At 42.5% G+C, this 12,642-nt stretch overlaps 1 protein-coding gene across 1 annotated transcript in view; it reads right to left on the bottom strand.

Annotated features, from left to right (window-relative positions):
* The window catches only part of CRYL1 (crystallin lambda 1), a 192,461-nt gene that overhangs the window by 61,580 nt on the left and 118,239 nt on the right, over positions 1-12,642 (bottom strand). Inside the window, exons 4-5 of the mRNA XM_073662382.1 lie at positions 1,742-1,903; positions 632-826 (exon numbers count right to left, since the gene is read on the bottom strand). Of these exons, the coding sequence (XP_073518483.1) occupies positions 632-826; positions 1,742-1,903 (357 nt within the window). The remainder of the gene's footprint in view (positions 1-631; positions 827-1,741; positions 1,904-12,642) is intronic.

Genomic DNA, 12,642 nt, shown 5'->3' with positions numbered 1-12,642 from the left:
TGGGCATGCCATGGATAAGTACAGTGCCCAGCTATCTCCAGCAATCCGAGAGAGCATCAATGGAGCAGCGATCAAGCATACGCATTCAAATGCACATGTGTCACCTGGTCTGGCATAGAGCTAGGAGAGTACAAAATATGACAGCTGAACGTTCGACTACAAAGAGCCCCAATAATTGCCAGAATGGGGGACAGCTGTGCTCGCCTATCTCCAGTCGTCCCATAGAGAATCAGTGGAGCATCGATCAAGCATGTGCAGTGCCACTCCATTCAAGTGCACATGTGCGACCTGTGACAGACCGGCATGGCGCCAGGAGAGAGCTTAACTCCGGCATTCATGTCATAAAAATATATCAGTACATAGAGAAATCCCATGGAAGCATGAGGAGAACACAAACTACATTCAGCTGCTGTTCCTAGATGGAATCTCAGAAACCCACTATTGTAACCCAACAGTAATAAATCATACCAGATTAATCACTTTGGAAAATGACTATGAACTGCAAATATTTTTGGATCATGTAGCAAACATCTACAGTATCTTATATGTCCTCATAGAGCGGTGTAAGAGGAGATATTACATATGACTTCCGGCAACACGCTGAATGTTGTCTACTGTGCACCTATTGTACCTGGACAAGTCTCCATGCCTCGCTAATCACTGCATACTGGAGTCGATTCAACGCAAACCCATCAGTCTCTTTCATTAATTTTACAGGTGACTGACCAATTTTCTTCATGAGAGAATATGTTCTCTCCACAGTGACTGGTTCTGTCTGTGGGTGGGGAACCAATTCAACCAGAGGAACATAATACGGTGGATTTACCTGTTAAGCAGAAAAAAAAATAAAAAGACAAGTTATTAATTCTAAATTCATTATCCATATTTGCACAGCGCCAGATTAAACTACCAGAGGATCCCCTTTGTTGGCCTATGTTTTGTCATAATTATGAGCCCCTAAGGATTAACTTAAAGATTTGCCCAGGCATAAAATGTTAATGACCTATCCTTAGGTCACCAATATCAAATTGGAGGGTGTCCGACAACTAGAACCCCTACCGATCGGCAGCCATTAGCTGCGGAGGCAGCTGGATGTAAACATTGAATAGAGTTGACCAATATAGCTCAGTTTAATGTATAGCAGCCGCTGCCGAGTACTGTAGATCAACTCCTACTGTATTAAGTGCAACATGCATCTTGATATAGTACGGCCTCGCCTAAAGAAGTTGCCATGATGTCCCTTTAATTGCCCCTTATATACTAGATGAAAATTGTCCAATAAATGATCGTTTGTCGATCAAACAAACATTAGTCGATGGCTTCAAATTAAAGTCTACATGAAGCAATACTAGCTTTTTTGGCCAATGATGTTTTTAGTTCTGATCATCAACCAAAAAAATACAACAAGCCCAACCAATGTTTTAAACAATTGTGAATGTTCATCGGTTTCACTGATCCAGTCGATGATGGTTCGTTATTGTCATCATTTTATTAGAGTTTTATCTAATGTGTATAAGTTCTCTCAATGGGCATCTTTAGACATCATACAGTGCAGGTTTAGCAGGGATTAAATTCTAACCTTTTACTCATTAAGGGCCAACACTGGGATGTTCTACCAAACACCCCAGCATCAAGCAATTCGCCGGCTCCTAGACAGACTATTAAACAAAATTATACCATTTTAATATATGTAAAATCTCAGGGATTATCTCCCAAACTAGTTGAAATGTTTGGAACTCACGGGATGTGCAACTATGCAGTTCTTGACATGTTGGAGTCCATTAAACATTTTTGTTGGTGAGAGGCAAGATGTTGAGCTGCTTATTATGGCTGAATCGTTGATGTGACGATCTATGTCAGAAAATATCTTCAGCTTTAATTCCAGATTCTCTGGGACGCATTCCTAAAAACAATAAAAATAATCACCAGAAGCTCAATTATTTTTATTAGATGAACCATCAAGCCCTGGCAAGAATATTTTTTTGCAGTGTTATAGTTTCACAATATGAAGTAAACATATATTGAGAGAGGTGGAGCCGATAACCAAAGAAAGTGAAATAATGTGTGGCGCCCCTGAGGGTTCGGTCACCATAGAGGTACTGCATCTCACCCAGAGGTGTGGTATCTCACTCTCAGGTAAGGAAGGATTACTACCCGGGACCCTAACACCTGCATCCAACACATTCCACTTCAGTTGGGGCAGGGCGAGATTGCTCCTAAGGGAGAGCACAGTCCCTGGTCCCTAGCTGAAGGGTGGAACTATGTAGAGGGTGTGGGTGGAGGAAGCAGGTTAGGGGAGCACATGAAAGGAAGTGATATAAAAAGGTGGTGGAACATTCTAGAAAGAAGAAGTCAGAACAGTCTACAGTGAGAGGAGTTGGGAGCAGGAGCTCTGTAGGAGCTCTGCTCAGGAGGAGGGCCTGAGGAGAGGGCCAGGACTGAAGGAGAAGGAAAGGAGCAGAAAAGGTTCCAGGAACAAGGAAGGGACCGCAGGGGTACGGGCAGTGCTGGAGGCTACCCGTATGCCCGAACCTACCAGGAGGTGGAGGGGTCAGGCCGCACAAAGGGGACCGGTCCCTCAACTAGCAGAGTACTTTATGTCTCAACTAGAAACCGGAGGCTGCAGTATTTCGAGTCCTGCAGACAATAGTCCATATCAGTCTCATCAAGAAGGTAGCCATAGAGGACCCAGGGGACGGAACAGACATCGCCCGAGAAGGCTCGCGGCTACTGGATTGGGACACTAGGTGTGAGGTGTAGGAAGACGGCCAGAGAGAGAGAACACACAGAAGGGGGTCCCGCTAAGTACGCCGGAGATATCTGAGGGCTGGCTGAACCCCTCCCTGAGTAAGCGCAGCACGACGAGGGAAGTTACACCGGTACCTGTAACTTGGATTGCAACAACCGTGAGTAAAGACCCTGAAGACTGCACCCCACTGTCTCTGTGATTATTATCTGCGCCATCACCCCTGCACTACAGCGCCCAGCATCTCCTATAACATCTACAACATGTCTACACTGCCCTGGAGCAAAGCTCTGCCTGTGGAGAGCTGAACCAACTCTGCTGCCCCAACATCAGCTCCAGAGGTTCTGCACAGCAGCGGCGGCTCCATATGGCCGCATATCACAGGTGGCGTCACGAACTATATATTTAAAACTATGAAATCCCCAGTAATATACCCCTTTTGATTGACCGCCCTGGGTCACGGACTGGGTCACCGCCACTGTGACATCACCCCCAGCAACAACCGGCCCGGCACCGAGTACCCCACGGCCCAGGGGGCGCGTCAAATACAATGCACATAGAAACTTGGACCACAGTAGTAAATTGACCAAACAGTGGTGATTATGGTGGACTAACTTAGGATATGTGAGCACTGTTTATTCTCATTTCTACCTACTTCTTCTCACCAGATCTCAAGATAAGTTCATTAGGAGTGCTAAATCCTACAAAGTTAGATGATCGACTCCGACTTAAAAATATTTGGTGTCCTGTCATCCAATGTTCTTGCATAAGTGGTTCATATACTGGATTGTTCTCGATCTCTCTTTTGAAAAATTATTTTTAGTTTCCAGAAGTGGCACTTCTCATATTTTTTTCCCACTTGACCATAGTTTCAATTCCTGCACAAAGCATTTTACAAAGGATTTCATCTTACCTTTCACCTCATACTATCTAGTCTGAAAACACAGATTTGGCAACAGTAAGGCTATGTACATCTAAGGAGATGGACATACTGCCCACGTTCCCCCTTGAAGAACATGTGAATTGTTATATTGTGTAATGTGAATTGTGATGTGCACTAACAATGTTGGTATTGTGAATTGTTTTACAGTAGGAAAAGTTAGTTAATAGTTGGGACGAGCCTAGAACGAGAGAGCAGGGCTGTGGAGTCGGTAAGCCAAACCTTTGACTCAGACTCATTAGTTTCCATAACACCGATTCCGACTCCGCGACTTCGACTCCCTCATACATGGCTCATGTTCAAGTCATACATTTACTGTAGCACAGATTAATCTCAGCTAAAAGTCTTGATCAGATCAGGACATTTCATAACTTTCCCAAACTCTTATGGAAACATTTCCAGCACATCCTGCATTGAACTACTGTACCCAATTTATTATATATTTTAGGAGTCAGAGTCAGTCCATTTTATACTGACTCCAACTCCGACTCCTCCAAAATGGACACCGACTCCGACTCCACAGCCCTGCGAGAGAGGGAAAGGCTAAAGGGACAAGAGACAGTTACTTTCAGAGTGGTAAAAAAGGGCCCAGTGTGCGTAGAGAAAAGACCTAAGGGCTAATGTGAGTAGTCACACATGATAGTGTCCCTAACGAGAGAGGAGACAGATACAGAGGATAGCCAGATCCTAGAGGAGAGAAATGACCAAAAGAACAGAGTGATCGTTTGGAGACAGGTTCTAGGAGAGGACACCAGGCTGTACAGCTCAGACTTTATAACTCCAAGAGGTAACGGGCCTGGTACATAAGACAAAGAGAGTTCCTATGGTGGGGGTTCCAGAGCGTCAAAGACAGAAGAGATGACTAACAGCCACATTGGCAAAGTAGCTACCCTAAGGGGAAAAGGATGTGGAACCATTGAGAATAGGACTCTTTCAAACTGGGCTGTGGTGAAGTAAAGAATAAAGGTGAACATAGAGGACAAGTGATAAAAGAGGAAGGCATATGTGTGCAAAAAATGTTCCGTATTATAAAGGAAACATTCATCAAGCTGTATACCTGCTATCTACTGTATATAACCCCTACCATGTTGTCGTTGAATAAAGAGTTTATTTTTGAATGGTGGTCTCCCTCATTGAACTGTCAAACACCTGGTCCTGGCCAACACAAGCCATCGGTAACATGCGGCCTACAAGGGCATAGCACCCCCACAGCACAAGTCCACACACCGAGCCAGGACCCCCACCTTCATGTAATATACCTGGGTATAAAAGATGAATACCTCCCCGTGTCACGTTACATGCACAGAATTTTTCAAGGAGTTTTTGGAGCGGAAATGCTCCAAATCCTCCTCCAAATCTCAAAACTCCTCAAAAACATTCCGCTCAATGGCTATGTGCACACGGCGTCTCTAATCTGATGCTGGAGCCGCTGAAACGTTCCTTTTCAAAACCGCTTCAGGAAAATGCTGGTGTCTTTTTTCATGAAGTGGCTCCACCGGCGGTTAAGCCATTGTTTTCACAGCTGCTCCAGTGCCAGCATCTTTTGCCTGCCTCTGCTATTAAGAGAGTGGAAGCCATACAAAAAATGAAAATGTAAATTCGTTTAAACACTCCAGTGTTTCTGGACCCTGTAGTTATTCAAATAAGTGACATAAGACTTGAAAGTACACAGCAATGTCGTTTTCACATTACTGTACATTATGTTAATTTTTTTGCAGCTGAGAATGTGCAGCTGATGTGCAGCAGAGAACGATCTTCTTTAAGCAAGTTTAAAAATCTTCAGCCAACGAACAAGTCTTTTTGCAAGTTTGCTGGGTGATTGGCGGATTGTTTAGATAGGCCATTAATTAAGAATGGTCAGTGTAAATGCAGCCTAAGGCTCAGACTGAGTTTTTGAAAGAGTTTTTGGAAACGTATCCTCTTCAAAAACTTTTGGGAACTTCTATGGGAAATCCACTTTGCTATTCATATGAGTTTTTTTAGTTTTCATGTTTTTTTCTTGCAAGAGTTCTGAAAAACGCCTAATGGAAAAAAAAAGTGTATGTCACTTCTTTGAAATGGTCTCCAGTTGTAGATTCTTTGCTATTAATTCCTAATTGCAAACATTCTACAACTGGAAAATGCTGTATCATTGGGACATTATCTGAGTATATGCTCCTTACTGGCACCTCCACAACTTTCAATTGAGTGCTGACCATTATGTATATCACGTCTTTGTAGTGGATCCTGAAGGAGACCTTGCCAAACTAGGCACTGTCCAACCAAAGGCTGCAAAGAAAGTTTCAGAAAAAAAAAAACTTTCAGAACTCTTCGAAACTGCTTCAGGAAATCTCTTCAAGAAAAACTCCTCCGAAAACTCAAACCCCCAAAAAGGAGAGTTTCTTGAAGTGGCGAACAGGCTATCTCTGCATGTGTCACAGCTGACTAACAGCCGTGACACTTGCAGGCGCGGCGACAATGAATGAAATGCTGAGCCAGCCAAAATACTCGGCGAGCACCCGAGCGTGCTCGCCGAAAGGGTTAATGAGGCATACTCGCTCATCACTGGTTCCTATTAAAACTATCTGCTTTGGACCTGCAACATCCAATCACAGGTCACTGGGAACACCAGTAATTACCTATCAATATTGGGGGAACCTAACAACAATCTGTCCTGAAAACTGCCTTGTATCTCCATGCAATGCTCTGCAGCCTATCAATTTCTGGTATATATTTTTCACTGCTTGTGTGATCTGTCCTGAAAACTGCCTTGTATCTCCATGCAATGCTCTGCAGCCTATCAATTTCTGGTATATATTTTTTCACTCCTCTACCTTTTTTATTCCATGATACTTAAAGGTCATCACACTTACTTTAAGAGTTTATGATCCATGCCGAGTTTGCTAGTCTGTTTTTTTTTTTTTTTTCCCTGGACTTTATGGTCTCCTGTTGTCTTTTAAGCTAGTGATTGATTGTTAATGAGTTAAATCTGTGTAGATCTAAGCAGATACGTCCCTATATATTGAGACTTAGTTAAGGGGCAGCATTTATGCGGGGGCATTTATGCATACTTTATCGAAGTGCCATAATTTATCAAAGTGCCCTGGCAGTTAGAAAATGGCAGTTGGACAGGGCAGGAGACAGGTAAGACATGCAAGACAAACCAACAAACTTGCTTCCAGGTCATCTTTTTGGCAAACAGTATTCACCATTTCTATCTGTGCCATTTATTTTCTGGTTGCTACAATCATCCACATTCACCGTTCTCCCACAAATGCGGCACACTTCATCCATATTAATCCCTCACTCCTCTCTTCTCCTATGTACAGTTGTCATGCTCTCTTCACAATGTTATACCACGCAGATCCATTCATTCCCACCATACAACGCAGGAAACGCTCTCACAAATCACTCAATCATCTGCTCACTCTCTGTATCTTCCTTCTATTAGTCGCAGGTGATATTTCTACCAACCCAGGACCCTCCAGTTATAATAACACTAACTCTTTCCCTGTTACATTCAGAAACCCTGCTAATCTCATTAATATTCCCTGCATATCTTCTGTCTCATTCAACTGTGCCCTTTGGAATGCACGCTCAGCTTGTAATAAACTCTCTTACATCCATGACTTTTTCCTCTCTAATTCCCTCAACCTTCTGGCTCTCACTGAAACCTGGATCCAGCAGTCGGACACCACCGCCGCTGCAGCTCTCTCCTATGGTGGCCTACATTTCTCTCATACCCCGCGACCTGACAACAGATCAGGTGGAGGTGTTGGTCTGCTTCTGTCAACAAAATGTACTTTTCAGGTTATCCCCCCTGTACCCTCCCTTATCTTCCCTTCTTTTGAGGCCCACACAGTCAGACTCTACCGGCCCTTCTCCCTGCGAGTGGCGGTTGTCTATCGCCCCCCAGGTCCCCCCCGTCAATTCCTGGATCACTTTGCTGCCTGGCTTACAAATTTTCTATCCTGCGACATCCCCACGATAATCATGGGAGACTTTAACATCCCAATTGGCGATCCTCTTTCCCCATCTGCCACGCATCTTTTATCATTAACCTCCTCCTTCGGCCTTTCACAGCTTGCTAATTCTCCTACACATGAGGACGGGAACACATTGGACCTGATCTTCTCCCGGCTTTGCTCAGTACATGACTTTACTAACTCTCCCCTTCCACTCTCTGACCATAATCTTCTTTCATTCTCTGTCAAGAACTGTGACTCTACTCAAGACACTCCCACCATCCACACTTATAGAAATTTATGCGCCATTAACACCCAGAAATTTATAAAAAGGTTGCAATCATCATTGGCCCCAATCTCCTCCCTCTCATGTCCCGACTCTGCATTGAAGCATTATAACAAAATAATGCTATGCGCCCTGGATGAAGCCGCACCTCCTACACAAAGAACAATTCGGCATAGACGGCGACAACCCTGGCACATGCCTCAAACACGTCTTCTCCAGAGGTACTCCAGGTGCGCTGAACGGCTGTGGAGAAAATCAAATCTGCCCGAAGATTTCCTCCACTATAAATTTATGCTGAAAACATATAACTCTGCCCTTCACCTCTCCAAACAAACCTACTTTAACAACCTCATCATCTCACTTTCCAATAATCCTAAACGACTCTTTGACACGTTTCATTCTCTCCTCAATCAAACAGCACAGGCCCCGACCACCGACCTCAGCGCTGACGATCTGGCTAACTATTTCAAAGAAAAAATTGACCATATCCGACAGGAAATTTTCTCCCAATCCCCAAATGTTATGCATGCTCCCCCCCGCCACATTGTATCTTGCTCATTTTCTGACTTCGAACCAGTCACGGAAGATGAAGTGATCAGGCTCCTTGCATCTTCTCGCCCTACCACCTGCACCAGCGACCCTATTCCCTCACATCTCCTTCAGTCCCTTGCTCCAGCTGTCACCACTCACCTAACTAAAATTTTCAACCTTTCCCTCTCATCTGGTATCTTTCCCTCTTCTTTTAAACACGCCAGCATACAACCATTACTTAAAAAAACATCCCTCGACCAGAACTGCACGGCCAACTACAGACCTGTTTCCAATCTTCCCTTTATCTCTAAACTCCTGGAACGCCTGGTCCACTCCCGTCTAATCCGCTATCTCTCAGACAACTCTCTTCTTGACCCTTTACAATCTGGTTTCCGCTCTTTACATTCTACTGAAACTGCCCTCACTAAAGTCTCTAATGATCTACTAACAGCTAAATCTAATGGTCACTACTCCCTGCTGATTCTCCTGGATCTCTCTGCAGCATTCGACACTGTGGATCACCAGCTCCTCCTCACTATGCTCCGCACTATTGGCCTCAAGGACACGGTTATCTCCTGGTTCTCCTCTTATCTCTCTGACCGCTCCTTCTCTGTGTCTTTTGCCGGCTCCTCCTCCTCCCTACTTCCTCTCACTGTCGGGGTTCCTCAAGGATCAGTCCTAGGCCCCCTTCTTTTCTCCTTATACACCGCTCCTATTGGACAAACAATCAGTAGATTCGGTTTTCAGTACCATCTCTATGCTGATGACACCCAATTATACACCTCTGCTCCGGACATCACCCCTGCATTACTACAAAAGACCAGTGATTGTCTTTCTGCTGTGTCTAACATTATGTCCTCCCTCTACCTAAAACTGAATCTGTCAAAAACTGAACTACTCGTCTTTCCTCCCATCCATTAATCTACCTGTGCCCGATATTGCCATCTCCGTTTGTGGCTCAACCATTACTCCCCAGCTACAAGCCCGCTGTCTTGGGGTCATTTTTGATTCAGATCTTTCTTTCACTCCTCACATCAAATCACTCGCTCGTTCATGTCATCTACACCTCAAAAACATCTCAAGAATCAGGACTTTTCTCACCTTTGACTCGGCAAAAACTCTTACTGTCGCTCTTATTCATTCTCGTCTTGACTATTGCAACGCTCTACTAATCGGTCTCCCTCTTACTAAACTCTCCCCTCTCCAATCCGTCCTGAACGCAGCAGCCAGGATCATATTCCTCGCCAACCGCTACTCAGATGCCTCTTCCCTGTGCCAGTCATTACATTGGTTGCCCATCCAATATAGAGTTCGTTTTAAACTTATCACGCTTACCCACAAAGCGCTCCATGCTTCAGTACTCCCCTACATCTCCTCCCTTGTCTCAGTCTACCACCCTACACGTGCCCTCCGTTCTGCAAATGACTTGAAACTAAAATCCTCCATAATCCAAACTTCCCACTCCCGTCTCCAAGATTTCTCGCGTGCTGCGCCAATTCTCTGGAATGCACTACCCAGGACAGTTCGATTAATTCCCAATACCCACAGTTTCAAGCGAACCCTAAAAACACATTTCTTTAGACTGGCGTATCGCCTAAACACACTCTGTCCATTCCAGCTTTCCCCCATATTAAAATCTTCTTCAACTTCGGGTTCAAACCAACCATGCACATAAAAGCCTCTGTCAGGACTGCACACATACTGGCTGGCGACCAGTCCATGTATTATTATTTATCCTATTCAGTATATCAAGGCTGCATTATACAATATATGTACTTTTTACCTTTTGTGTCTCCCCCACTTCCTCATACACTGTAAGCTCGCGAGCAGGGCCCTCACTCCTTTCGATATGAGATATGCTTATTCTGTATTGTCTGTACAAGTCCCCCCTAAAATTTGTAAAGTGCTGCGGAATATGTTGGCGCTATAAAAATAAACTATTATTATTATTATTATTATTATTATATTATAACAATGGCCTGACTCATTACTGCATTTGCGCCTGTTTTTTTGTTGAGTTCTTATTGTTTTGTGGCTTTTTTTATTTGTACTAAATTCATCTTTCCATTTGCGTCTTTTTTGCCGTCTATTTTATATGTGTTCACCTATAGTTTTTTTTTTTTTAGTTCTCTAGTGTGAATGGGGTTTATGGTTTCCAGATGCTTTCTTCTGATTCATTATTTACTACTTGCAAAATTTTTTGCAAATGTTCTCCAGTACCCTCTGGAAAGATTTTTTTGTACACCAGAAATTTTTGAGCAAAAACGGTTAAGGACTGAAAAAAAAGATCATTTTTTTAATTTGCACAAAATTCATGAATCACGTCCACGATTTTGAAGAATTTAGCAAAATAAACATCAGTGAATACCACAAGGTGAAAATAGAAAAGTGAATTAAAAAAAAAATGCAAATGATGAATCGGGCTTCGATTCATGTTCAATTCATCTACAGCGAAACACCTGGAAAAATGAAGAATTACACAGTAATTTTAAACAAAGAGTGAATAAATCGCTTACCGTGCAGTAAACAACCAAATCTCTCCTTTGTATGCCGTTTCGAATGCTGCTGACCGTCAGGAAATTAAGTCCAAGAAAAAGTAAAGCTGAATGGCACATCCAAAAAGTAGATAAAATCTTCAAATTTTATACCATGAATATGATGTACAATACAAAGTTATATTGTGGTACCGTGTTAGCCAGAAAAATCGATGTAAATACTTGTATGCCAAAAATGACAAAAGTATTCTTGGGGTGATACCTTTATTGGCTAACCAGAAAATATATATATATGCAAGCTTTCTGAAAGCTTGCATATATATATATTTTCTGGTTAGCCAATAAAGGTATCACCCCAAGAATACTTTTGTCATTTTTGGCATACAAGTATTTACATCCATACCATGAATATCAAACAAATAAAATCCACATGTTGGTGATCGAAAAACACTCCGTCGTGTTTCTGGCGCTCTATAAGCCCTTAGTCATATCATATGACATATGACTAAGAGCCAGAAATGCATTAAAGTGTTTTTCTATCACCAACATGTGGATTTTAATTGTTTGACACTTATGGAATAAAGTTTGAAGACGTTATAGATTTTTTGGATGTGCCGTTCAACTTTACTTTTTCTTGGACATTACACCGTAATTATTGAATTTTACATACGGAAAGATATTTTTATGCTGCTCTGGTTGATAAATGAGGATCCTGAGTGCATCAAATATAACATTATTTAATTGCTGTAAATTCATAATGCATTGTGATGAAAAATGTATTTTTACTCTTTACTTTACTGGTCTTCTCAAATCACAGCTATCCATTAAAAATAGTTTGCATTTTGGTAATGACAACGTGTGTACTAGGCAAGTGTAAACAGTTACTTTCGGGATGGTAAGAGAGGCATCAAAAGTTTGAGTTTCTATGCAAAACCATAAAAGAGTCCAAAGAATAGAGCCATTGTGTCAGCTAATAGTGAAAGGTAATGCCCTTCAGCCCGGATCGTATGAAAACCTGAAGTAAGAAACCTCAAAGTTGCAAGAAACCCAACCAGCTCTGATTATCCAGGATGCATGAATGGGCCATTTGCTGAAAGGCTCATTTACACAGGTATAATTGTCGTGTGGTTTTGGAACACTCCAATAAAGTTTTTGTCAGGCACAAAATCATCCATCCCGATCAGGGACACCAAGTCCTTATAGACAATATGAACCTTGCACTTTACAGAAAATGTCACGACCTGTTTCTCTGTTTTCTGGGAAAGTTCATTGCACAAAAGGAAATTAAATACATTACAAGAATTTTCATAGAGAGATACTTACGGTAAGAAAAATAATAAAAAACTGTAATCAGCCTCACGTCTCCGGCTGCAGAAATAATATGCATTTTTGAAAATAAAGTTCCCTACAAAGTGAAATAACTATTTGAAAACTACAGATTCAGTGCCTAGAAAAAAAGTACTCATTCCCCGTGAACTTTTCCACAATTTTTCATGTTACACAAACAAACTTAAATGTATTTTATGGGGATTTTATATGATATAACAACACAAAGTAGCAAGTATTTGTGAAGTGCTTTGCATTTAGCCCAAAAGGTTCTACTTTGGTCTCTTCTGAACAGTGCACCTTCTTCCACATGCCATGTAGAGGGCACAGCTTGCAGCAGTAATTGCAGCAAAAAGAGGTCCTACAAAGTATTG

The sequence above is a fragment of the Phyllobates terribilis genome, unplaced genomic scaffold, assembly GCF_046119375.1.
Source record: "Phyllobates terribilis strain yellow unplaced genomic scaffold, ASM4611937v1 Scaffold_2__4_contigs__length_985480577, whole genome shotgun sequence".
Taxonomy (NCBI): Eukaryota; Metazoa; Chordata; class Amphibia; order Anura; family Dendrobatidae; genus Phyllobates; species Phyllobates terribilis.
The sequence above is the reverse complement of the archived record's forward strand: the minus strand, read 5'-3'. Positions and strand labels throughout refer to the sequence as shown.